Here is a 25,563-nt window from a genome sequence, read left to right as displayed (position 1 = left end):
ATCTATATGCGGCAACGTGTTTCAGAAAATGCGAAAAAACATCGACTGACATTTCCCTTACTCTTCTGGTCACGGTTGAATCAATCAGATAATAGTAGCTTCGAAATTTGTAAGGCGATGTTGTCCTTGCTGCTAAGATTGGGAAACAGCGAATATTCGCACAGTATGTTTAAGTTTTATTGAATTTACACCTTCTCTAGCATATTTCTCGGATTTCGCGATGTACCAAGTAAGATTGTGACGTCGTCCGCAATTTTAACAACGCCTCTAAATATGGATTTCCGGTTTGACACCTATAGCTGGTAACGTTTTCTGAGATCCGGCGATATGTATAACTATACAGAAGAAACTGTTGCAGTATCATTTTAAGAGACAGCAGAGAGACTACTCTTCATTACGGCAGTTGTTTTTCGACAAATATGGCACATCTGTTTTTCATTTATATCTGAGAAAGCAAATTCATTTTTCCACGCAGAGATACATTACAGACCCAGTTTTTGCTGTTTTATTTCCCGTTCCTTGTTCTTGTTTAAATTTTTTTTAAAGTGTACTACACAACAGCGGGATTCTCTTGGAACAAGAGCACAGCCGAATACCGATTCAAAACAATAACAATCACGTCAAGCATATATCAGGAAACTAGAACACAACAAAGAATAAGTAGTCAATTACAATTACCAAATACAATTAATATGTAACAAATCAGCGCCAGTAGTAATTGCGTTTATAATGAAAGACACCGCGGGTTGAGAACCCCTGGTATAGCGTCTTAATGCAGTCGAAGCACTCTACCCAGAGGCTGTCAGTAACGAAGAAATCCTAATTTTCCCGGGAGTATACTCAAGTAGCCTTTCCTATAATCGCACTATACTCACAGTGATGGTCGGTAACGAAGTACTTTTACTTTTCGGAGTACTCATACTCAGGAGTACTTTTGCCTAGTTGCACGACTTCCTCATGTGGTTATGACTTGCTTCAACTTCTACTTCATCGTTTTTAGGCAAAACTGTGCCTAGAATACTACTTTTTTGTACTCGGACATCGTTACTTGTACTTCAGCCGAAATTTTCGACGTAACTTCTACTTCTGAGTGTTTATTTATCGTTTTATGCGATACCGCATTCCACCAACCCTGATATCGTCACCAGTCTTGTCTTATCACGTATATACTCCCGACCGCGTGGTCTTGGTTTAAGATTCACAAGGCCATATCAATATGATTGTAGGTTGAGCTGTATTACCGTACACTTGGCAATATCTAGGAATGTCACCACGAAGTGCTGGTCGCGATGTGAAAATGTCTTTGGCATCTGTCCGCGCTTTCTACGATTAATTAAGTGATTATATCTACGCTTGTATAAAACCGTTTAGTTCCATGTGATCGAGGTGTTTAACGGCGGGTTGGAGTATTCCGTCGTGCATTCCATGACCCGTTTAAGATTCTTCGAATTATCAGGATACAACATCCCGATCTTAGTATCGAAATACTCATCATTCCAAAATCGTGAATCCACCACGATTCTTTTGTAATCCTTCTTCAAATCCTCCCAAGAGTAACCGCCGCCAAGATTGAAGTTGGTGTACTTGTATCCAAACAGTTGGGTGTTGTAGTACGACTTGTGAGCCGTCCATCGATATTTTCCGAGCGTGAGAGGATTAGGATTCATGCTTTTGTTGCAGAACGGAGACATGGGCCAGCGGAAAGACTCTGTGACATCCTTTGGCACTATGTGGCCGACACGATGCAGTCCCTGAAATATACAATTGAACAACATATTCATATTAAAATACAGCCTCGTAATTTCGATTGACAATCGTCAGGGATTATCGTCAGTAACTACTAGAGATCTCAGAAGATCTTTGTATGTCAACAGTCGTACCACCAAATATGACGTCACAGGCATTTTATGAGCCATATTATTTTTGTATATTGAAGTTCTGTGAGCCTACCACCGAGAGTCTCTTCAGATACGTTCACGGATACGTGAGATAAAGTGATGGCAACGTAATAGCTGGACCTTACCGCCATATAGGTGGTCAGTAACGGAGTAGGCTACTACTGCTTTCTCCGAGTACTCAAGTATAGGATTATTCCTACTTGAATTATACTTACACTTCTTGACAGTTTTTTTACTCTCGTCACTACTGAATGTTTCACTTCGTATTTTGTAAAGTAAAATGTAGTTTAGGGTATGATTGGATCAATTTTATGAGTGAGAATGTCATGACGACTGAGCGAGAGAGCGACTGTATCAGGGTAACTGAATATATTTTCGCAAATTGCAGCCATTTGTAGCGTCATTGGTCATTTTGCGTTTGTCGATAACATGAACCCTAGGATTTCGAAATATTAACCCTCATCTGATGAAGTGCCAAAGGTATGCGATCACATCGACCAAATCTACGTAAATGAGCTAACATACTTTAGTTATTTCCGGTTCTTCATTTTCTACTTCTACTTGAGGTAGTGTGGGCATGTCTTTTGAAGTGCCACCTCTATATACGTTAACCATCTGGGCTTTCACTACCTCTTTTGCGGGATTCAGGCAGTGTTGGGATCAAGTCACGAGTCATTTCGAATCATTGCACATTTTGACTCGAGTCAAGTCAAGTCAAGTCAATTGATTTTCGAAGGTGACTCGAGTCAAGTCAAGTCACTCAATTTTTGGAGGTGACTCGAGTCAAGTCGAGTCAAGTCGAGTCAAGTCAAGTCAAGTCACGAGTCAAGTCATCATTCAAGTCAAGTTGCCTTTTCGGAGTATGAGGCATGATTACGTCATTGCATTTTTCGATGTGTCTGAAATATAGATTGAGTGGTCATTGATTCCGAACCGATGAACGAAAACAGACGTAAATGTAAACGCAAGAAGTAGCTGTATCGCTCGCATATACGTAGAACTGTTAAATTACGTAAGTAATTGCATAGCCTCAGTTTATCATAGTTACCAGTCAAAATAGAGAATAGACAAACAAATTGATAAGATGTAATTACCTTTACCAAATTGATTTTCCAAATTGATATGCGCCAATGGTTGAGGACTATATAAACCAGAGGTCTCAAACTCAAATGTGCTCGCAGGCCATTTCCCAGTTTTTGATGACGCCGCGGGCCGCAGCACCAATCTTAGGGATATTCAATGTATAATTTCAAAGTAGGCCTTATTTGACGGGACCTTGCAGACAGGCATTCCACAAACATCGTGGCAATGTAATTTGCTATTGCATTATTCACTCTTTTGACACGAAAAAAAAACATTTTCAAATATTTCAATAAAATTGATTTTGTGTCGGGCATAATTTTTTTAATTAATGAGTTATAGACATCATACGAGAGCATGCCTCATGACATTGTAAAACTATCGGGCTATAATATTGCAGCTAGTGGACATTTATCGTGCCACAATTCTACGTAAAATATTTTAAAATCTACTGAAGATTGATCTGATATCAGAGCATTTTAGCGGTGTAGCATAATCCTGGTTTTGATAAAGTCGTGATAAGTATCGGCTGTTGTTATTGTCATTGCCAAAGTCAAACTTAAATCAGCGTTCGATTTTGCCTTCGATTAATATTGGAATATATCAATAACCAATAACAACCTAAATATAATCATTATCGAGCCATAGTAATAGCATTGCTTCTTAACCTTTTTAGCGATCGTACCCCTTGTGCTTCCGATAAGATTTCTAGTAGCCCCTGTCCATTTACACCACAGTTTCTGATGGTACCTATATTAAAATCAGAAAGCCCATTCACATGAAATCGCGCGCAGCGCGGGGACTATTTTCCAGCTGAATCAATTGGCCCAGAATATATTCCACAGAATATAGGCCTAATTCCACAATGCATATCGTACACCCTGATGTGGTGCTTCGTACCCCGATGGAGTCTACGGACCCTGGTTAAGAACCCATGGAATCGAAATGTCCAATCGGCGAAGAATTCATTGGTGTTACAGCTGTAGAGCGTACTACTATCTTACTCGCCAACGATAATAACATGGATAAAGAGAACAAACAACACATAGCATATATTCAACTATACGTCACAGGGGTCACAGAATACCAATGGCTGCCATACTGACCTGATTAGATAGCTATATAGGCCTACCCCACGCAATTCATGCTACATCCTTTTTATATATATTACTATTCCCCATGACAGTATCACAGATTCTTGCGTCCATAGGCTTACCAACCAAGTCACCGATCCGAGTCGCAAGTCCTTCTTTGATTTTGACGTTTGACCCGACTCAACTCGAGTCATTTTAATTTAATCACCCAGTCAATCCAAAATCGAATAACGAAAAGGTCGCATCAAACCAAATCACAATTTTCAGTCACGAATCATCAACGGGTCATGTCGTATCATTATAAACTAGAAATGAGACGTAATAGTCGATCTTCCACAGCATGGTAGCTTTTAAAAGTGATGTGATAGTGAAGTTTGTTGAGATTTCGGTTATTTTATAGTAGCTGCACGTGAACTTTATGTTTATATATCTAAAAAAGATATACGGCACTGGAATATATTGGTGAATACATGAAATTCCAAAATGCCGTCGCGGGCCGCACAAAATGGTGTCGCGGGCCGCGTGTTTGAGACCTCTGATACAAACTATCTTCGAATTCAATTTCAATAAAACAAGATGTTTGGTTAAGGTAAGAACAGACAACAGAAATAGACATTTTGCTACTAAATTACTTTACTACTAGTTTATAACAACGTAAGCTGTAAGCTTCGATCACTTAGTTTGCGATAAATTTATTTGTGTAAGAACAATGGAGCTCAGTAAAACGCACGATCATTGAATAATTTGTCGCTCTCACGGGCTACACCAGCGTTTCGCGAACAATCCGAACATCATCATCATCATCATTGGTTTATTAGCAATTTTATCAGTTCAATACACCACAAAAAAACATATGCAAGATACAGTGATCTTCATGGATTACCGATTCCTTGATGACTTGAAATTGACTCTTGAATTTTTCTTCGAGTCACGAGTCAATTCACATTTCTGATACGTCAAGTCAAGTCAAGTCATTTTAGTAAAGTGACTCGAGTCAAGTCAAGTCATACGAAAAAGGTGACTCGAGGTGACACTGGATTCAGGATACGCAAATCACCCGGTCAGTCATATATTGATATTTTTTATCAATACAACAACAATACAAGATATAATGAATAGATATGAATGCGTCGAAACGACTTGGGGTATTGTCATTGTCTTCTAAATTAGACACCCACGGCATTGGTCCTTAGCCTTGGAACATGAACTGCACATCCTTACACACTGAAGTAACCGAAGCGGTATGTGTCGGAAGGCGAATTCGATTTGTCATATCCGGTAATGTAAAGTGCTGAGTATACTATCGTGTGACGGATACATATATCATTTTGGTTTAGTACAATTGAATTTTACCCCTGATTTACATCGATTGTTGCTTCGCCAAATCTTTACCTTTGCATACTGTCCAGCCGTGCGGCTCGAAGTCCAATCGGACATTCCATTTTCTTCTTCCAGTAGTCTTCTCATCACAAATAACCGATCGATCGCGCTATGATGAAGTAGGAATGCCGGATCGAACGCTGCATAATCAACGGTGGGCATGCCGTAGTCGCAGCGACGTATCCCGTAATATGTTTCGTAGCTCCAGCAGAAGCAATCGTGTATCTGAATGGGATATGTACCAACTATAGGGAAGTGGCATTGCCCAAATATCTACACGACTCCACGTCCCACTTCGCCGAGATTCCAAATGACTTCGACCCACGACTTCATCTTATTTCAGATTTGGACTCAAAATTATACTCCCACGCTGCTTGCAAAAGTGAATTTCACGACTCTGTTAGTTTAAACTACAACTCTGATAGTGACTCTCATTATAGAAGCTATAATTTACCATACGGTGCTGCACCTACACTATACTATATTATAGGCCTACTGTATTACTATACACAATTGCTATCCAGTCAGAAGTCAGAGTCAGAGTCGCCAACGTACAATATGAGTCCAGTTGAATCGAATATCAAATTCAAAACACCTGCGACGCATATATTGCTTGGGGATTCAAGTCTATTTAAAACAAACCTAACCATTACATGGTACGTCGAGTAATTGAACTTACTTGATCGTGAGGATTTCGAGAGAGTTGCTCTGCGAAATCGTAATGATTGTGACTTAGTAATGCCCGTACCGTTCCTTTCAAAATATATTTCTGCATCAACAGTCCCTGATACCAAGGATGACGCTGAGTGTATCTATAACCAGGAAAATGATTAGAAATTTATACTGGCTACAGCTTGGCAACCTTTTAGGCTTGCGCCACGAATGAAAAATTCGAAAAGAATAGGACAGGGGTCGGAGACCTTTTGTATGCGGCGTGCCAAAATGTGAAATTATTACCAACTGGCGTGCCAAGCATTTTTAATTTTGTCATGTTTAGCGTTTCAAGAAAGGTTATCTGCAGCTGGCAACGGCCTCGGTTACGACAGTGATTCTTAAAATTATTATAGGTCGCTATCGCATTAGACATATCGTCATAAGTAATGTTTGCAACATTTATTTTGACTAGCGCAATGATCGATCTTCTGTGGTTGCGTCGGTTGCTTCCAAGCCAACTGTGTTCGCTACCATATTCAATTAGTGACAGGCCAATCAATGTTGTTACGATGATATGTCCTAATGATGATGATGTGCCCGCCCTTGTATCAGTGCATCATACAAGTAGATGTGCTGTCACTTTAATGTTGGTCTGGCACTATAGATTTGTCTGCTAATCTCCAAAGGTCGCGGTAAAGCGCTAATGGTTGTTGCTGCTCCAGATACATCGGAATCGCTTACACGTACCAGACGAAACTAAAAGAATATCTCCTTTCGTGAGACGAGCATTATTCCAAATTCACATTTAGACACGGGGTGATAACTTTCCTCTGTGGGTCTCCATCGTGAAAGCATCTCGATGGTGCCGACGAAAATAAATCCGATCTCTCTCTCTCTCTCTCATTTGACACGTGAGGCTCAAGTTGCGGGCGCTGGTTATTTCGGACAGTGGACATATCAATGGCGAACGTTCTGGCCAACATGCGGCGGTTATATTTTTTTAGGGTTTTATCGCCGTAAATCGTTTTGACACCGCATACCACCGCATGGAGTCGCATGTTTCTCGAAACACAACGTCCATGTGGTGTCTTCTATAGCGTGAAATGTCCAGCATCGAAATGCCTACAATAGTCGCGCTCTCGCGGGCTGCACAGCGCACACTCCTAAACTATAGCATCCAAGCGGCTTCACGCAATGTTAAGTTGCCGTTCTTTCGTAATTGCTAATACGGTTGAACTCATTTCTGTACATTATGCCTATTGGGGGGGGGGGGGGGGTCCCACATTATAATCAATAAATTGATTTCCATTGAAACGCGTAAAGCGCGAAAAAATCAAGATAATTAAAATCTGAAATACGTTCGGGTCGCCTACGGGCTTTGTTTCACTTTTTGCTAAAACATGGTCATTGCGTCAAATCATTTGGCGTGCCACGAAAAATCACGCGTGCCAGGGTTTGCCGACCCCTGGAATAGGACTATAAGCGGTTCGCATCTAGCCTAGGCTGAGTTATACTACACATTATAATCAATAAATTGATTTCCATTGAAACGCGTAAAGCGCGAAAAAATCAAGATAATTAAAATCTGAAATACGTTCGGGTCGCCTACGGGCTTTGTTTCACTTTTTGCTAAAACTTGGTCATTGCGTCAAATCATTTGGCGTGCCACGAAAAATCACGCGTGCCAGGGTTTGCCGACCCCTGGAATAGGACTATAAGCGGTTCGCATCTAGCCTAGGCTGACTTATACTATAGATAACTAACCTACGGATAGATACGCAACACCCGTCGTCACGCTTGCTTGCCCGGAGGAAATTACTGCTCAGCAATCTGAACGCAGCATAATTAGTAAATTACTAATCCTATAGCTGATGATGACCTGTGCGCTCAAATTGAATAAAGTTGATCTTATTTGAAAACTACTGTCGCACTGATTTCGAAAATATACATTAAAATCTGATAATCGCAGCGGAACCCACTCAAAATTCACCTCAAAGTCTGAAAATCTGCATCGTTGTTAACAATCGCAACCATGCAAGGTCCATTGTTATGGTCATTGTGCTGCGTCTCTGCCATTGTTAGCAACAATGCCGATTTTCAGACTTTGCAGGCTATTTCGAGCTGGTTGCATTCCCCTAATGAACTTTTAATGTATATTTTCATAATGAAAGCGGCAGTAGCTTTTAAATAAGATCAACTCTATTTAATTTGAGCGCTCAGGTCGTCAGCTATGGGATTAGCAATTATGCTGCGTTCAGATTGCTGAGCACTGATTTCCTCCGGGCAAGAGAGCGTGACGACGGCTGTTACGTATCTATCCGTAGGTTAGTTATCTATACTTATACAGAGAATACTCAATTATGTCGAATTCACGTCCACGATATCATTTACATGCTTCGACAACCGACTGACCGTTTATTGATTTATTGATTACGAAGGACAGAGATGTCATATTTTGAAATTATGATAATGTGCAATCTGAACGGATTCGATGGAAGTTGATGTTGCTTGGATTCTTTTGTAAGATTAAAGTTGATATATTCTAATTATCACAAAGCATTATAAACGGAGCGGACTGAAAACATACCATATATATTGTATAGTGGCGGCTCGTGACAATATCGGCTGGTGGGGCAAGGGCTGCAAGCGACTTTCTATCAAGATGACGTCACAATGGCGTTTCCCAACGTAAACGAGTAACTTAATGATGGTACGGTAACATGAATTTACCGACAACAGTGATTGTAACGTATGTGCCGCGAGAGGTCTGCCGGTGAAGTGCGGTAACTGCGTAAACGGCGTACGGAACAAAGATTCAACACGGTTCATGTTCGCACTTGACCTGACTAATTATCTGCAGAAATGGAAATGACTATAACTCTGGAGATTGCGTAAGCCTAACTGGAAAGGTCAACGAGTTCGGACACATACGCAATTGTTATCTCGTAGATTGGGCCTGTCATATTGAGTCCAAAACATCATTCTGCAAGCAAGCTCAAATTCCTTTTCGTTTTGTTCTGATTGTGGGTCTGATTGTGGATCTAGTGAGTCTAATCTCATCATTAATGTCGACATCACAAATGTAATCTGCCTGCTGGCCGATTTTGATATATCCGTGGTCTGTATATCAGTTTGAAACAAGTTGAGCATAAAATAAAGATAGAAGTAAGGTTTGTATGCTTATTAACTTTACCTTGGCATGAAGATTAGGGACAATGATAAAAGCTGGGCATTTCATATAATCTGCGAAACATGCGGATGAAACATGGACGGACGTCTAAAGGGAGATTAAAGAAGCTGAAGGGAAATTGGAAACCTTATAGAAGACTTATTTCTCTATGGGTGGCATTCCAAGGTTCAGAATATCTAAGAAAGGACTTGACATTGCATATGCTTCTATGCCATACTCTGCAGCACCTGTTCCGTATTGCAGTAAGTTTTCTCTGCCAAAACTATCGGGCCAAAAAAAGCTCCAGAATACTCAACAGGGCTTAAAGATGCAGAAAATGACTCCGATGACGACTTCAACATCTCTCATATAGATTAGGGCAGTGGTTCTTAACCTTTTTTCCTGAAGCGCCCCCTTTCAAAAATTATCGTGCTCCAGCGCCCCCCAGCCTCATATTGTAAGGAATGTAATATAGCCAATGAGTAAGAGGGAGGGCGGTAACAGCACTTGGTCAACCCCCTAAAAACGATTGCCTTGCGCACCCATAGCGTGATAAACCAAACTTCTGAGGGCTTCGCCCCTAACAACCCCGTAGCATGGTTTCGATGGTCAGCAAAGTTTGTGTGGCCTGGTCGCCCTAGGTACCAAAATTTTCTATAATGCATGAATGAATAGGTGGTGATTACTAGGGCCATTTTTATATGACCTTAAAAAATCCATTATATGACTTTATTTTTGGGAAAATATGACTTTATATGACTTTATGCGAAAATCGTGTATTTTTACATGTAACCAACGTCACTCATGGAACTGACGAGTAAAACAGGAACAACATAACTGTAATTACACATCCATTTTTATTTTAAACCACTTTTGTAGTACAGTTTCATGTAGTGTGGAATGTTGGAGTCTTTAAAGTTACGATTTGGACGTAAAAATGACTTAAGTGAGGAAAATGAGCTCTCCACAGACGTTGATGTTGGTTGACACTTCTGCAGTTTTGCATACAGCGCTGCTGAAATGTCTTGTCTTTGTAGCTCCATAATTTGCTTCACATCGTTTTTGTCCAATCGCTTCTTAATGTAATTTTTGAGCTCAAGCGGATCTTTTCCGAAATCGAGGGCATTTAGATCAGCATTAGCAGCCGCTTTGATAGTGTACGCACAACTTTCCATTTTCAGTATCAAGTTTTAAATATTTTTGTAGTGGAGGCTATTTCTGTTGACTGACTCGTCAACTTTGCATCGTTCACTGAATCTTTGACGCCCTTTACAATAACTCCTTCAGCTTCCCGTGCGTTGACTATTTCTTTCACTTGTGGAAGTCGACGTCCCACTTCAGTGCACAGAAGTAAAACAGATTGTGTAGCAACACAATGCAATGTGTGACCTCATAATGCAATGTGTGACCTCATAGGTCTGCGACTGTAATGTTATGTAGCCTAACCCTACAGTTTGACTTCGTTCAATCAGAAATTGCCTTACTTTCTTAGTGCGTAATTGCTTCAATTGGCACTTTTTATTTAAAGTATACAACAATATGACTTTCTAACTCAAATATGACCTAACCAGGAAAATATGACTTTATATGACTTTATAACTTTCTTAATATACCCCATATGGATGCGGTTTTTGCGTTAAAATTGATTTCACGGCTTACTGATGCATAGAAAAAAATATGACTTTAAATGGCCCTAGTGATTACATATCCAAGTCGCTATAAACTTTTTATCCTCTCAGCCCACGTAATCAGATTTACCAGTAGCGCTGAGTGAGCTGTTGTATGTGAAAATAAAGGGCACGTACATAATAATTAAACATATTCGGGCGTGCCCGTAGGTACAATCAATTCGTTGCCAGGGCCGTAAAATCACTTCGTCAGCCCCCCCCCCAAATAAAACGTTGGTCTTGGACCCCCGTCGGGTGATAAACCAAACTTCCAGGGGGCTTCGGTCCCAGACCCCCCATTCGGATATCTGCTGTTTGCTGATACTAATCATCTATACATTGGGTGTCCATTTACTCAGCCAGTTATTCTCGCCTAGACGCGCGAAGCGCGAAAAATTTCAATAAGTATTGATTGAATTGATCAATATAATCGGGAATTGCATGTTTATTGATATCAATTTTTATCCTCTCTCTGCTCACGTATAAACAGATTTACCGGTAGAGCTGAGTGATGTATGATTGAAAACGTTGGACCCCTCAATAATAATTATACATCTTGGGGCGTATACCCGTTGGCAGGAACGAAACGGCACTTCGTCAGGCCCCCCGAAATAACTTGGGTCTTGGGCTCCCATAGAATGATAAACCGACCGCCCCCCATCACTTTGTTCGCTTTTGCCACGAAATCAGCTGTACTGTTAAGCGAGCCAGTGCGAAGCGCGAAAACATTCGATAATTCATGATGAAATCGGTCAGTAAGATCGGGAATTGCAAATATATTGCTATCAATTTCTTGTCCTCTCTGCTCACGTTACCAGATGTACCGATAGAGCTGAGTGAGGTGCAGTGTTCCCTCTAATCTGCGCACGTGCGCAGTGCTGACGCGGTCTCTGCGCACAGAAAATCTACGTTGCGCACACCAAATCCGAAGTTATGACCTTTTTTTAGTAGTTACGCACTGTCGTCTAAGGGTCTGTGAAGTGAGTTGTTGAGTGTGCGCAGACTCGTCAAAACGTAGAGCGAACATTGTGAGGTGTCTTGGAAACTGTAGGGCCCGTAACTAATGATTAAACATATTCGAGCGGGCGAACCCGTTGGTATGACTTCGTTGCATGATGTTATTTCGTGACCTCCTGTCTGCTATATCAAAAAATATAGAATCGCCCAACAGGGATATCGCCCAATAGGAATATCTAGTTTTAGGTATACCTGTCGCCCAATCGTACTAAACTAAAAGACGCACACGATTTCAAATTAGTATTTCTTCCCCGGCATATAATTTTGCCCTGCCAGATGGAATTCGTCTTCTGGGGTTCAGATTGCCAAGACAGGAGCATTAGGTGCCAGTCATTTAGGCGCATATGGACAATTAAACCTATATGTCTTTTGTAGGCTATATATAACGAAGTTTTCGGTGTTAATTTGCTCTGAATACTCATTAAGGTTATGTCCTACCATCACATCATCTACAGCGAAGCCATTTCTCTCCAGCACCCCCCATACCGCCCCCCTGAGCCCAGCGCCCCCCATATCGCCCCCTGAGCGTTTCCGCCCCCTTCAAAATCGCCAGCGCTACTTGGGGGGCGCTGGAGGCAAGGTTAAGAACCACTGGATTAGGGTTACCATATTTCAGCAACCCAAATTCCGGACACTCTTTAGCGCCCACTAGTGGATTTAAAATGAGTTATGACGTCACACTAGCAAAGCTTCGCTCATAGACCAGAGGTGTGGTCATGATCCGGTTCAGGAGTATGTGGCTGTGTGTTGTGTAATTGGGACTGCAACTTATGGGGGGATGGGGAGGCGGGGGGGGGGGGGGGGCTTTTTGAATCTGGTTTCTATATGCATCTGGTCGGTAAATTATTTGAATGAATTCTGTCGATAATATTGGTCGTTCCATATATTACTAGTTTACTACTACTCTCCGCCCACATCATCAGAGTTAGTATGGTAGAGCATGGAGGATGATGAGTTCGAATATACAGAGAGCGTAATTGCACATCGCTAAGTCATGTTCATGTCCTACCGATATGACCACGGAGCTTTATAGACACCCCACATCCAGTGGTTTTCAACCTTTTATGGTCGCGACTCCATCTCCAATTTGAAAATGTACCGTGGCCCAGATCAAAAGTTGACGAGCTGATTGCTGAAATAAGTAAGCACCAATGTCCCCTCTAAGCTGCGCACGTGCGCAAATGCGCAGTGCTGAAACGGTCTCTGCGCACAGAAAATCTAGGCTGCGCACAAAAAATCCGAAATGATGATTTTTTTTCAGTCGTTGCGCACTGTTGTCCAAGGGACCGCGCAGGCGCGCAGAAAATTTATAGGGAACATAGCCAGGGGAAAATAGTGCTATCGCTGAAGTCTGAAGGCGAGGCACAAGTGCTGCCCGCAAAGGTAGATATTGCGCTCCGTGAAGAAATGAGAATATGCAATCACGTGCGCCTCGCGAACGAAATTTTCTTTTAGTATGGTCTCGTACGCGTGAGCGATACTGATTTCATTTCAATAGCGCAATCTTTTCTGGAAATGGCGAAATAACATGGTTTAACAAAGTTATAAATAACAATGGGCTAGCTCAAAGTTAATCTGCGAGAAACTAACGAATAGTATTTTCCGCGTGGCATGAACATTGCGTAAGATTTACTGTACAATTACATGCCGTGAATTTTCGAAGTCATCACCTCCATCAGGCGAATCTGATCACGTATGGTGAGATAGGATAATGGCAATATGCAAGCGATTCGTTTAACATGAAATGGTTGTCTGAGCATGTGAAAACGGAAGAAAAAATTGTAAAATTAGTTGAGAATTGTTCTTTTTCGAGCGAGAAAGGTCTGCAAAATATGTCTAGAAGCAAAATATGGAAAAGAATAGCATACGTTTTCTTAGGAAAGCCACCGCACTCGAACTGAAGCCAAATGACCCTCAAAATATGCACCAAAGCACACGTGCGATATCCATGATGTCGAGGTTTATCGCCATTGCGTGTGAATGCTTCTTAATCCTTTGCGACACCACAGAGTCGCACGTGTGTTATGGTGCATATCCCAAAGATATTTAAACGCGGTGACTTTCTGAAAATAAATGCCCTCAATGGCTTAACTTCAAGTCGAGACCACATAATGTTTAGAGCGTAGTTCCCATTCTTCACTCATAATGTGATGATCTGGTGGCATGCAATAAAACTAAATGTAAATGCTCTACTTTGATTCTATCAATGAATCATGTGACTCGAATGGATACACACACGTCTGGGTTACCCCAAACCCCCCAATTGGGGGACCCGATCTCAAAGGGGAGCCAAAATTATTTCACGAATAAACATAAATTATGGAGTATTTTTTTGAAATTTATGCAACTTTTTCAGAGAAGAAATGACAATTTGAAACCGTATACGTCTTACGTTTGGGCGATTTCAATATCTTCTGACACAGCAGATAGGAGGACACGAAATAGCATCATATACCGAAGTCATTATACCAACGGGTACGCCCGAAGATGTTTGATTATTATTTAGGGGTCCTACCTTTTCGAACACACTTCACTCGATCAGCTCTACCGGTAAATCTGATTACGTGAGCAGAGGGAGGATAAATATTAATAGCAATATATATGCAATTCCCGATCATATTGACCGATTCAATCATGAATTATATAAAATTTTCGCGCTTTGCGCGTCAATGCTATACACCCACTAAAGGGACACCCAATTTAGATGGTAAGTGGCGGCAAAAAACGTAGGGGCCGAGGGGGGACTGGGGGGCGAAGGCCCCCAGAAGTTCGGTTTATCACCTTATGGGGGGCCTGGTTGCGCACTGTTGTTCATGGGCCTGCGCAGTAAGTTGACGTGTTTGCGCAGACTCGTGAAAAATTAGAGGGAACATTGGTCAGCACCTTTGCCCAGACTGACTCACGGGCTATTTTGGAGGCTGATTACGTTCAACATATCCGCAAACCCCAGAATAAAGGCAAGCGACCCCCGTTTTGAACCACTATCATTGAATAAAGCATATAAACTAGGGTTGCCATACGTCCGGAATTTCCCGGACATGTCCGGAATTTCACTGTAAAAACTGCGTTCGGGAGGAATTTCTAAAATGTGCCTAAATGTCCGGAATTTTGAAGGCCTTATAATTTTTTCGTAAATCAATATAAACAAGATTATTTTTGGGCAGATTTATGCTACATGAAATTTTTCTTCGCGCTGCGCGCGATTTAGTATCATATATACTGGTTTTAAAATGGGAACTACCACCCTCGTAAAAACTGCGATCAAAAATAAATAATAAATAACCTTCATCTACAAAAAGAAGTCTAATTCTAATCGCAATTACAGGATAACGGTTTCCTAATAGAGTCGGTTTAGATCAGGCCGTTTGGATGCTTTATTCAAAGATGGTGGTTCTAAACCCGGAGGTAGTTTGCCTTTATTCTAGGGTTCGCAGAGATGTTGAACGTAATTAGCTTCCAAAATAGGCCGTGAGTAAGTCTGGGCAAATGTGCCGACCTCTAATTAGTAATCGGCTCATCAAACTTTGAGCTGGACCGCGGCACCTTTTCAAATTGGAAATGGAGTCACGACCATAAAAGGTTAGAAAACACCGGATATGTGGTTTTTATATAGCTCAGTGGTGCAGTACGCATCGGCATTAGGCTGATAAATAATGTTACCGGCGTGACATGAACATGACTTTACGATGTAGAATCACGCTCCTTACATTTTCGAAGTCATCATCCTAATCAAGCTCTACCGCTAACTCTGATCATGTGGGCGGAGAGAGGATCAAAATTGTACAGCAATATATGGACGAACTAATATTATTGATACAATTCATTCAAATCATTTAACGACCAGACGCATATAGTTAGCCCCCAGCAGTTGGATCGAATAGCCTACCCTACGTCACGGTGAGCCCAAGATCAGTGTTTATTTGGGCGGGAGGGGGCTGAAAAAATGTGACTTCGGCCCTGGTTACAACTTACAATACACAACCATATACTCCTGAATCGGATCGTGACCACCTCTAGTCGATAGACAAGGCGTTGCTGGTGTGACGTCATATTATTCGACAATGTACTCAAACATGATTCGGAAATCCGCTAGTGGGCGCTGAAGAGCATCCGGAATTTGTGAAACGAAAATATGGTAACCCTAATATTTACGACCTTATCCATCTCTAGGAATATACCGTTCTCGTACAATGCGATTGCAATTAGGATTATTCCAGTAAATGAAGGTTTTTATGTTTAGATTTTATGGCAGCTTTTGCGAGGGTGGTAGTCTCCATATTAAAATCAATAAATGTGATAGTAAATCGCGCGCAGCGCGAAGAAAAATATCATGCATCAGCATAAATATTCCCAAAACATATTGTTTTTATGCTGATTTACGAAAAAATTATGAGCCTACGTCAAACTTCCGGACATTTGGCATATTTTAGAAATTCCTCCCGGACGCTATTTGAACAGTGAAATTTCGGACATGTCCGGGAAATTCCGGACGTATGGCAATTGGCAACCCTAATATATATATAAATCTTAAACCACACATTCGTAACCAACACGAACTTGATGATTTAGTCGGGACTCACTAAATGAAATGCGAAAATTCTGACTCCAAGGTTGAAACTAGGGAACGACGTCTTTCGTCGAGAAAGGGCATGAACGATTTTCACGGTATTCCGTGATACCAGCAGATTTCTCAGTTTATAGACCCAAATCATGCAAACAAAACCACTTCGGAAAATTTTTGAAGTGTTTCCATCCATTCAATTCATCATCTATGATAGCTACTATTTGTGCATATTCCTTCGTTTTGTTAGTAGATTTGTATGTTCCATAAGGAATTATGCATATTGTTACAGGACAATTTTGAGTAAAACGAGAAATCACAAGAAATGACATTTCTCCAAAGACTAGGGACACTTCAAAAGAAATTTTTGTATTTTAGTGATTGGTTTGAAATAGCAAAACACAATATATAAAAATTTTCACTCAAATAAAATTTTGGTACATGGTGTTATTTTTGGTCTATAATAAGAGAAGGTTTCTCATTTCATAGACGCAAGTGACGCAAACAAAACCACTTCTGACGAGTTTTAAAGTGTTGATTTGTTACTTGATGCATGAATAAGCTATATATTTGTTCATATTAACCTTTTCATTAGCGTTTTCTTACCTCCAACAAATAATTATTGTGATTAATACGGAGCAATTATGAGTAAAATCAAAAATTAGTGAAATTAATATTTTATCCAAATTTGGGACACTTCAGAAAAATTTTGGTATTTTTGTAATATGCAAATTGGAATACTAAAACAAAATACATAAAATATTCTAGTTAACTAAAGCTTTTGCAAAATTTTGTTATCTGGTGTTATTAGGAATCAATTTTGTACCGTCTGTCTCACTCCCGGTTATATAAAGTGTCTGCCGACCATTTTACTAGGGATGGTGTGAACAGTGCGAACCTCTGAAAGGTTCAGGTTCGTATGAACGCGAACTTTTTGAAAGGTTCTGTTTGAACGCGAACATGAACCTCATGACGATATATATGACGTCATATTGCTTATTCCAACCCAACATTTTAATTTAAATATTAACTATTACGTTTGTATCGTAGATTTTGCACTGTCGGTGAACTGATCATTTGACATTTTCCAGCTTGTAGCCTACTTTACAGGCCTACCGTTGTAGACTGCCCATTGTTTGCTCATTGTGAAGCATAAACATTCGAATGAAACAAATACGTTGACATGGTGATATGCTCAACGAATCGCAATATCTTTACTGAACCAAGACTGCGTGGGCATTGCATGGTTCTTTTATAGCAAGAAGCGCATGATGAAATATTGTGATGTTGACACCATTATCAGATGAAGCAATACGCTGTGTCACCAGCAGTGTACGCACAACTTCAGTGTTCTCAGCCAACAACTGCTGCTGTTAAACGTTCCTTCTCCATTCTTGGCAAGCTACGTAGTAAGGACAGACACTTTCTACCCGAGAATGTAGGAAAGTATCTTTCGTTGAACTGTACGGCAAATTTTAAATATTTCTACCATAATACGTGATGTAACTACCGGAATTCTTCATACGGCAGATTTCGATAAAATAAAGTTTTTTCATGTAAAAATTTGTCAGTTTTTGAGTCAAAAAAGTTATTTCAGGCCAAACTATACTTCGTAAGGACAGACAGTTCCAGCCAGAAAGGAATATAAGTAGTACAATTCTAACACTATGTGGGAAAACATCTAATTGGCATACGTTAGGTCAAAATTTGGTAAAAATTGAATTTTTCAAGGTGAAAAAATGTCAAAATTTTGATTTTTAGGTCCAAATCTTCGGTTTTTTTGAGTTTAAACAAATCGCCCTAGTAATAACCTATATATGTTATAACAAGGTACACTGGTACACGATACCTAACGACGACTCGGGGCATATAATGCCACAATGCTGAAGTACATACTGACGTTTTAAACGTCGCCAAACGTATCAACTGGGGCAATCAAGTGATATAATAATTCACTGTTCTAACAGCGACAAACAAGCCCAGAAAAAACCTGACGAAAGAGCGCACTCACAAAGAACGGAAAGAGCAAGAAAGAGCCGCGGAATAGAGACGAACATCGCAAAAGGAACATAGGGCACTATAGACCGAGGTGGATGCCAGTTCAGGAGACCGCAACTGGTCGTTCGGCATCCTCTTATCTGTTCATTAATTGTGTCTTATCGCATTGTGTCTTCGTGTGTGTCTTGTTAAGATGAAATTATAATCTGACGATTATAGATATTAGTATTAAAATGATTTGCGTTCAGAATATCTCCGATTAGACAGGCTTCTCCGCCTAGAAACCGGCATCAGAAGAAGTTGATGCCGCTCAGAAGCAATCATAAAGCCTAAACTGTAATATGGATGAGCGTTATCGACGCATTATCTTCATACAGCCGTCAATTCACTACCGATTTCGACCAAACGCAGAATGTCCTGCTTCAAAGTGTTGCAGACCGATCTTGACTCCCTATCAGTACTCAAGAGAAGCACTGTCACACAACCATGTACCCGGCCTACCATACAGCAGGAAATGAATCTGATGCTGGTACCAGTCAAATCGGAAGTATATCTATTATCTACGAATGAATTCTTGCAGAGCATGTAGTTACGTTTTTACCAGTTTACCACCATCATATAACTGACTCAGTAAAAGTAAAAAGTTTTTCTAGTGTACTCACAAACGATGTCCATGCAGTTGTCTAATATATGTACTGTGAAATGGATTGTGAACTGATTTCATCAACACTGGGTCATATATTGGCTGATCTCTCAACAAACCCGGAATATCCTTCGCTTTTTCAGTCCAGTCCCAAAACGGTATTCCCAGAGTCTTGTTGTGCATAAAGCGGGAGAGGCCTGACAAAAATAAAACAATAAACTTTTGACTATGAACAATTGAAAACAAATGAAGTGGCCAAACGATATAACGCTATAGTTATCCACGAAAATGAGGCATGTAAGCTAACTGAAATAATGGAAAATTTTCAAACAAACAAGAAACTTGCCGTCTTCCAGCTGAAGCGTAATAAGTCTATGCCACGGAAGAAATAGTGGATGATAATGCCAACTGCAATGGTTGTCTTTGTGACTTTTGTGATACCAAGGACACCGACCTGGCCACCCATGCCAAGATATGATATTCTGAATAGTAAGGTGATGTAGATAGTAACCTAATACAACATTTAAACGCTTGATTCTTACCCGGTATCCATTTTTTGAGGTATCTCTCTTGAACTTTGTCATAGCTTGAATGAGGTCGTGAATTTCGTAATCAGTAAGCTCTTTTAGATTTTTCCGAATTCGAAAACCTTTTCAAGAAATGCACGATTGGATATTTTTTTAAAGATCGTTTCTACTGACTATACCAGAATATCATTCTCAAGACTGGTGCATCTCTTACGCCAGCCAGAGCATAATATACTTTGCATGCGTTATAATCCGAGATGGAAGTAATCGAAAATAATAACCACTAGAGAGTATAGGTACGAGCTGCTTGAGTACTTTGAAAAAGTAGAAGTGCTGACCAGAGTGGAATCAATTGTAATTTGTAATAGAGCTGAATGTAATAATTACGTTTTTTCATGAATTTGTATTTTGATAAATTATTTGCCTAATTGCAATTTCAAATACAGTACATTGTTATCGAGACCTGACAAGCACAACCTAAAATAATTGACGCTGCTTCGTTTTACGATAAAAAAAACAACTGTATTCGCCGTGACTGACCGTGAAATTTACTGGGGCCAGATACTTGTCGCACCCTAATGTTCATCAAATGCAATCCAACAGTTTTTGAGCAAGTAAGAATGTAAATGCGAATCAAAATTTTGTAATTTGTAGTTATCAGGGGTTTCTTTCCTTTTGCATTTATTTTAATTTACACACCTTATCGCCATCATCCTTTTCGCTGACTCCTTACCAATTACATTTCATTTGCGTTATTCAGCTTTGTGTATTCGTTTTATTACACTTCATTGCCTGTCTTGTAGCCTATTGGTTGTTAGTCGTTGCCAGTCGCTCAAACTTTTGGTTGTTAACAGTCGCTTATAAAATCTTTCTGCGTTTGTATTTTTCACTTTTTCAGTACTCATGATTAGGAATAGTTCTATTTTGTTTAACCAAAGGGTATTCTACGAGTCAGGAATGAAACATGAATAGTTTGTGATTGCTGCGAATTACGCAGCGACAGCTGTCAAAGAACACCTCTCTACCGAAGTTGAATTTATGATTATTCAATTATATGCTCAACAGTAATTGTAATTGTAATGTCATTGAAACATACAAGGGAGCAAAAGTAATTGCGAATGATCTGAATTCATGTAATTGATCCAACTCTCGTACTGACTATATACCTCTGCTAGTACACTCGTAACCAAAAGGGTGCGTTTTCCACCCGCGCACCACCCCTTACATAGGGTGTGAATATACACCCACTGCACGCGAAGCCAAAACATACCAACGCCGAGACGCATTGTCCAATCAGAATGCGTCCTTACAAACTTCCGGTTTCAGCCCGTATACCGCGATAAAAATCGAGTACAACATCCACATTATGCATGCGCGTAGGGTCGTAAGAAAGTATGCACGTAGGGACATAGGGTTTATGACTGCGATATAATTCTGAGTTAAGTTTTGCTTTCTAGTATCATCCTTTTGGGCCCTTTGGATCTGAATACACGCTCTTTTTGTATACCACGTGGATCGTTGGTGGGTGTTTGCACAACATCGATAAGCCCATATGCATTCAATTTTCAGGAAGGCGACTACATTGCGACGACCAACTTCTTGACTTACTTTTCTTTACTTCTGAACACGTTCGTGACATGCTTCCACGCCCAACGCACGCTCCGGCCGCAATCGCGCCGGACGCCTTGCATTTACGTTCTCTAGTTTGTAAACCTCCCCAACCAGACTTGATACAGTTACTCCACGACGCCCAGGCCGTCCATTTCGCTGCGAAATTCATGGTAGTGTATAGCATGCCCAGCAGAGTGATTAGCTCGCGAGATATCTATTCGTACCTCTAATACACCGAGTCTGATCGACAAGCGCGTAATTTTTCTTGCAAATGCACACGCAACAGTCGTCATGGTAGCGAATTATCCCTTGGTCGCATTCTACGTCGCAGGCATGCTTGTCTATAGAGGAGCAATTGCACGAGTCAGGATTGAAAAAGGTTTGCAAAATGATTTTTCAACAAGGTTGATTTTCGATTACTTAGCGGTAACACCCTATACTGGATATCTGCAGAGTTGAGTATATGTTAGCAGATGTGACTAAATTAGTCATTGATGCTATTCCATCGAATGTGGAAGTATAGTGATGTAAATTTATAATTTGTAACAAGTCGAAGATGTGACTTCCTAATCATTCCAAATAAGTAGAAAGAAAACAGAATTCGGTTGAATGTAGATTTGGAATCACTGACGAAGCCACAAATAACTTGTATTTGGAAGCTATATTTCGTTATCGTAGTAGGGTCTATGTCTCCCGGCTGCTGTAACTTTGTAACTGGTGAAACTATTAATACAATATAAAAGCACTAAACAGACACAATATAAATTCTTAAGCAATATGCCACTTGCTTCAGAAACCGTGTTAAGTTATAGGGTTAACATATTTTGAGATACGGAAAAAAGGACACATTTTACAAGTTACAAAAGTTATAACAATGTACGAGAAACGGGTAATTTGTGCATTTCTATGGGGAATATACTATTGTGTTGACTAAAAGGAGGTTATTTTCCAACTAGACTCCACAAATAAACGCTCTAACATAAAATCTGTTATGTTTGACCTTTTTTAGTCACTGCTATCGCAATCCACATACCTCATCATTTATACCGTGTCACTGTACAATCGCCTGACTGTCAGAGCTTTATAAATGAGGATGAATTTCTAAAAAGAAGGACATTTGGGCGTCCTTGGAGGACATTTTTGGTTTCTTGAAAAATATCGACAAATACTACTAAAGGAGAACGGGTGGTAATTCTGTGTTAAGTCGATGTGGACACTGGATAGAAAAAATTCCTTATAGTGAAAGTAGGCGTGATGTGTGGCAGCGAGTAGCCTAGGTATGTTTTTCCCGCACCAAAATTACTATAACTGCAAAGTCTGCATTTACTTTTCGAGTAACATTTCTCCTTTTGTACCGAGTACAGAGACTTTCGATGGACAGTCTTCCTTGAGTATCGTAAATCCTCCTGTCCACGTAATTCCGCAGATACAAGCGAATCATGATGGCGATTCGCATCACCATATTGCACCAATAATAGCGTTAACAAGACGGAGCTGGTCTCGCAATAACCTACCAATTTCATCTCCCTGCAACGAATATTTCTGAAAAAATGACAGTATTGTATGAAAACCTGCGCAATCCCGGACGATATGTTACGATATGGCAAACTGATTCGTGATCAGGAGTAGAATTTGTCAATATCCGAGGAAACAGGAAGGAAGAATAAATTTCGATTGATACGTGCACATTGGCCGTGCGTAAAGGCACACAACACATTCAAAATACGGCACTGTTGCTCAGATGCAATTAATGCATTACGCTACAGTACCGCAAGTATTTTAATGTGCAACAGTACTGTTTGAATGCGTTGTGTTTTTTTTGCGCTCAGCTTGGACAAAGCCGTTCCTCCACTTAACTCGGCCAAAAGTGAGCTGAACCAAAGTGCCCAAATTTAGCGGAATCTATTGATTTTTACGCAACGCAGATAGGCTGCTTTAATGCACAATGTTACGAATGGTCATAATAACTACCTTAACTTCATTGATATTCAAACTAGCACTGACGATTTCGATTAACTCCTATTCGGCATCAATATCTTATGTGATTTTTCTGCTTTGGTTTGTATAGAAAATAAGAGAATGACAAAACTGGTTTCGCTAGGACCTTGGTACAAAGCTTACACCGTTGGGAGAACGCGAAATTGCCGAGCATGGATACAGATATTCTCAGACTTTTCCGAGTGTGTTCGGTATCATTTATTTTTATATAATATATAGAAACTTTCTTCTCCTGTAGCAGAGCGGTTACTGGCTGGAATTGAACCAAATTTTGTGTGTAGGCTTAAATTAGGTAACCTAACAATTTTATCAAGTAGCCAGTACGATTTAAGAAAAAAAGTCATTTTTGAAGAGCCCTAATGTACAGTACAGCTATATATTCAAAAATTCTTTCTCCGCTTCTCTGCCGTGTCCCATACACCAAAGAATTGTTTAGCTTACCGAGTCCCAATCCACACCATAGTGGAGCTAAAACCCACATCACACAGTGGATGCGGGGATTAGATTATTGGGTTTCGCGACGTGAGTGGATCAGTGGACTTCCATAATGTACACCAGAGTTATACGAACTATAACAGGACCGTAACTGCCGCACCGCAAACCTCCAATTGGGTGGAGCTCGAAGGGGCCCAAATTTATTTTTGGTCGTTTGCTTGTATTGGAGGAGATTTATTCATTGGAGTATTTGGCTGTATTAAGGTAAGCATCGCCTTACTGGACGCTGGGCGGTGCGAAACCCTCGTGGTACAACCAATACTCCCAATCACTTGCACACCCAGGAAGAGTATGGCCTTTCAGGCCTTCATATTCCGACCCCGGGATCTGTGTCAGCTTGACTGGCCAGTATCCCAGGCACAAGTATGGTGGCGGCGGGACAAGCCTCCGCAGACGCCCCCAGCCAAAGCCTGCTTGTGCCAACTGTTTGCACCAAAAAGTGAAGAAACTTATTGGTAGAAAAAAGCGAACAGGAAGCAACCTTTTGGGAGCTCTCGTGTACTTTGGACACAAGAGTGACCTATTAAGGCGCTTGTGGCAATAGTCCGGTGGTGTAGTGCCACATGGGCTGCCGCAAGCGTAACGGGGTGGAGGTTTACTGCGGTTCCTCCAGGTTACCCCTAAAAAAAAATAAGCATCGTATTGTGAGCCGTGAGCCCTTGCGATGTGCTGACCCTTACATATTGAACCAGACTCTCCAATCACTCTCACACCCAGGACGAGTATGGCCGCCAGGCTTTCATAGTCCGACACCGGGATCTGAAACCGCTTGACGGGGCAGTATCCCAGGCACAAGTACGGTAGCGGAGGGATAAGCGGCCACTGACGCACCCCTCCAAAGCCTGCTTGTGCCAGCTCTTTGGAGCCAACAGGGCAGGGTTTTTTCGCCGGGTCCTCCGTTTTTTCCCGCAAAACCCCTGTTGGTCGCACCCTAACCCGAAGAGAAACTAAAGAAGAAAAAGAAGACGAACCGAAGTAACTATGGGTTCTTCGTGTCCTTTCGAGACTTAGCAACCCTATTACCACCGGGGAGTGCCTACAGCTGGGTGGAATATCTCAGCTGTAGTCATAACTATCCCCACGGGGGGAGGTTGGCTGTGGCCCCTCCAGACCCCTAAAAAAAAAAAAAAACGCGGCCCTTTGTTGCTCTTTCCATTCCGTGAAAGTGCGCTCGTTCATCGGGTCTTTTTTGTCGCCATAAGAAAAGCGACGCGGGGAAGAGGAGCCCAGAATAAACTCCGTCACCACTGCACTATCTCCTCCGCATGACGGTGACTGTGAACATGCTTTCGAAAATTTCCCCTATTTGTAGTTTCAATCGTTATTCTGCGAGCACGCATCTCGCAATTTAAAAAGTATCGACCTCCGATCAATTGGTAAATGTGTGCGACTCAACGTTAAAACTTGCTTTTTGAAACGTCTTGCACCTCTGCAATTAACTAATGTACTAAATACTCAGAATTATACTTTCTCTCAACATCCTCCTATAACTGATTCAACCTCAACCAAACGACAGTTAACTTTGATCTCTCCTCTCGCTAATATTTCTTTTCCTTAGAAATGTATGACTTCGAAATAGAGATATTGGCGCTCGATGATTTAAATTGCGCGGTGTTATCATTTCTCGACCTACTGTACGAGGAATGTAGTAGTGTAGCTAGACCCGTACAGACGACATGACACTACTTACAATATAAAGAGCGGGCCGCGATCCTAGTGTATATTATATCACTTCGGATCCTAACCTTCATTTTGTGTTGGTATGCGTGTA

General features: G+C 40.9%; 1 protein-coding gene across 1 annotated transcript; it reads right to left on the bottom strand.

The window, feature by feature from the left end:
* Window positions 1-664: 664 nt before the first annotated feature.
* Window positions 665-22,988, bottom strand: LOC145443860 (hemocyanin 2-c chain-like). Its single transcript, XM_080321823.1, has 9 exons — window positions 22,627-22,988; window positions 21,524-21,640; window positions 21,297-21,455; window positions 19,704-19,810; window positions 19,508-19,643; window positions 19,181-19,358; window positions 6,132-6,264; window positions 5,465-5,677; window positions 665-1,751 (listed from the first exon to the last, which is right to left on the bottom strand). Exons 1-9 carry the CDS (start codon window positions 22,820-22,822, stop codon window positions 1,368-1,370), a joined length of 1,623 nt encoding a protein of 540 aa, XP_080177949.1. The 5' UTR covers window positions 22,823-22,988; the 3' UTR covers window positions 665-1,367.
* Window positions 22,989-25,563: the final 2,575 nt, after the last annotated feature.

Source organism: Botryllus schlosseri, chromosome 7, assembly GCF_051294905.1.
Source record: "Botryllus schlosseri isolate E-star chromosome 7, Bs_hap1, whole genome shotgun sequence".
NCBI lineage: Eukaryota > Metazoa > Chordata > Ascidiacea > Stolidobranchia > Styelidae > Botryllus > Botryllus schlosseri.
Note: the sequence above shows the minus strand (reverse complement) of the source record. Positions and strands in the feature narration are given on the sequence as shown.